Genomic DNA, 1,022 nt, shown 5'->3' with positions numbered 1-1,022 from the left:
AGCGATGAAATTGGGTGCATTGTGATTTTCCGAGTATTTATGAAATGCTTCTGAGATGTTTTGTTCTTGTAGCGCCTAAGACGGGATGCGAAATTGTCCAGTGAAGAGCCCAAGGTTCCCCGAGCTATTGTTCTGTGTGCCACAAAGGAGCTTGCCGAGAAGGTCTAGTTCTGTCTTTTCTCTTTCCTTCCTAACCTTTTCATGCTGTCTCAAAGAATTGTAACGGTTCTCCTGGGATTGACATTAATGGGCTCTGCAGCTCCTTACTGTGGTAAAGTTCCTTCTCAAACCTGTGAAGTCGAAGACTACAGTGGAGGATGGTCAACTTGAGTCTAACGTTCAGGAAGATGCATCGGATGCTTCAGTTGGCCTATTGGTTACAACACCTGGTGAAGTGCTTCAGAAAATAGAGGAGGGTAGCGTTGTCCCTAATGAAATCAGATACTTGGTTAGTTCCCTTGTGCATTGTTTAGTTCAATTAGTACCAAAGTTCTCAATTTTCCTCGGATGTAGAAGTCTTCTTGTCTCTTTTGTTAGACTTGAAATTCTTTTTATGTCTTGTACTATATTGAATGATGACATTGATTTTTAATAGGTATTCGATGAGGTGGATGATATATTTAATCATGGCTTAGGTCCTGAGATTCAGAAATTCCTGAGTCCACTAAAGGAACATGCATCAAACTCTAATGATCAAAGTGTACAAACTATTTTGGTTACTTCAATGATAACAAAGGTGCGGGAGACTGGTCTGTCATCTTAGTTTTGGAATTCTTTCACACATTTTTAGGGACCGCTTGTTAGTTTTATTGAGTTTCTATATTTGCATAAAATTCTAGGTTCTACGTGAAGATCTATCTTCCCTTGTGGAGCATCTTGAAAGTAGTCACGCAGAAGTTGCCGCGATAACAGTTGAAATAGACCAAACAGAAGCATTTCATCTCCTCGAGTCACCAGAAGCTCTAAAGAAAAAAGCTGAAGAGGTCGTCCACTCTCTTCAGCCATCTTCATGAGGATCTCGT

At 40.5% G+C, this 1,022-nt stretch overlaps 1 protein-coding gene across 1 annotated transcript; it reads left to right on the top strand.

Annotated features, from left to right (window-relative positions):
* Window positions 1-72: 72 nt before the first annotated feature.
* Window positions 73-1,014, top strand: LOC112095014 (DEAD-box ATP-dependent RNA helicase 39-like; the record flags this gene model as incomplete). Its single annotated transcript, XM_024176701.1, has 4 exons — window positions 73-162; window positions 260-448; window positions 596-736; window positions 840-1,014. Coding segments are annotated over 4 exons (594 nt in total), but the record flags the coding sequence as incomplete, so codon positions are not given.
* Between the last annotated feature and the right edge of the window lie 8 nt (window positions 1,015-1,022).

This window comes from Morus notabilis, unplaced genomic scaffold (assembly GCF_000414095.1).
Source record: "Morus notabilis unplaced genomic scaffold, ASM41409v2 C11362042, whole genome shotgun sequence".
Lineage (NCBI taxonomy): Eukaryota > Viridiplantae > Streptophyta > Magnoliopsida > Rosales > Moraceae > Morus > Morus notabilis.
Note: the sequence above shows the minus strand (reverse complement) of the source record. Positions and strands in the feature narration are given on the sequence as shown.